Source organism: Oryx dammah, unplaced genomic scaffold (genome assembly GCF_014754425.2).
Source record: "Oryx dammah isolate SB20612 unplaced genomic scaffold, SCBI_Odam_1.1 HiC_scaffold_25, whole genome shotgun sequence".
NCBI lineage: Eukaryota > Metazoa > Chordata > Mammalia > Artiodactyla > Bovidae > Oryx > Oryx dammah.
In genome coordinates this window covers 104941928-104943178 of record NW_024070209.1, presented here as the reverse complement: position 1 = coordinate 104943178, position 1251 = coordinate 104941928, and the positions used below count along the sequence as shown (strand labels likewise).

The window sequence follows — 1251 nt, the reverse complement described above, 5'->3', positions numbered from 1 at the left end:
CCGGGGGCGCCGCGCCTTCCATGCGCCGAGGCGCGCCCCGAGGCAGCCGGGGGCCCGCGCCGAAGCCGCCGCCCGCGCTGAGCCGCGGCCCGCGCCCGGCAGCAGCATGAGCCAAGCCGAGCTGTCCACCTGCTCGGCGCCGCAGACGCAGCGCATCTTCCAGGAGGCCGTGCGCAAGGGCAACACGCAGGAGCTGCAGTCGCTGCTGCAAAACATGACCAACTGCGAGTTCAACGTGAACTCGTTCGGGCCAGAGGGCCAGACTGCGTTGCACCAGTCGGTCATCGACGGCAACCTGGAGCTAGTGAAACTGCTGGTCAAGTTCGGCGCGGACATCCGCCTGGCAAACCGCGACGGCTGGAGCGCGCTGCACATCGCCGCGTTCGGCGGCCACCAGGACATCGTGCTCTATCTCATCACCAAGGCCAAGTACGCCGGCGGAGGCCGGTGATGCCGGTCCAGACCCCGGCCCGCACGCGAGCCCCGCGCGCGTCCTCCTTGCTGAACCTTCCCGCCAACTACCTCGGTGTGCGCCCGGCCCTCGGCGCCCGCGGCCACCACGAGTCCGGCGCGCACGTCCGTGCCCACGGGGGCCGCGCCTGCCCGCCCGCGGCCGGGGGCCAGGGCCGCCTCCCCCAGCGGCCACCGGGGACCGGCCGGGGCGCTTCCCACGGCCCCGCCCGCCGCCGTGAGGGTGGGGGAGGAGCGCGAGCCCCAGCCCCTTTGAAATTTGAGTCTCGCCACCAGCAAGTTCGGAATCCCGAGACACCGGATCCTCCTGCTCGAAATGTTTTCTCCTGAAGGTGGAAGGACCCGTGGCCGACGCGCGACGGAGGAGACGCTCTGCCGTTCCCCCGGGCTCCAAACTATTTATCACGTGTGTGCATATTTGTGGGTGATGTTTGTGCGCCTGAATTTTGTGTTTGGAAAATATTGTGCGTGGTCAGTGTGGTTAAGGGGGGGGGGTGGGCGGGGAGATGTACTTTTTTTTTTTTAGTCTTAAAACTAAAAACTTGAGTCTTGTCATTTCTTGGTTGCACTGAAAATACCGCCCAGCCTGATGGTTCCCCCGCGCTGCTCCGTCCCCTCCGGCTTCTCCCCCTCGGCTCCTCTCCTCCGCCCGCCCCACCTTCCCCTCTCACACACACGATTCTGCGTGAGTTTTGGAAGCCCCGGGCCCCCCTCCGCCTTCTCCGGTGAGAGGCCGCCATCCGCCAAGCCTGCCGGTTTTCAGAGCTTTCGTGGGAGCCT

The 1251-nt window shown here is 66.8% G+C and overlaps 1 protein-coding gene across 1 annotated transcript; it reads left to right on the top strand.

Moving 5' to 3' along the window:
• Positions 1-51: 51 nt before the first annotated feature.
• Positions 52-599, top strand: LOC120852230 (NOTCH regulated ankyrin repeat protein). The gene has a single exon (XM_040225649.1). The coding sequence runs from the start codon at positions 107-109 to the stop codon at positions 449-451; it is 345 nt and encodes a 114-aa protein (XP_040081583.1). The 5' UTR covers positions 52-106; the 3' UTR covers positions 452-599.
• The last annotated feature ends 652 nt before the right edge of the window (positions 600-1251 follow it).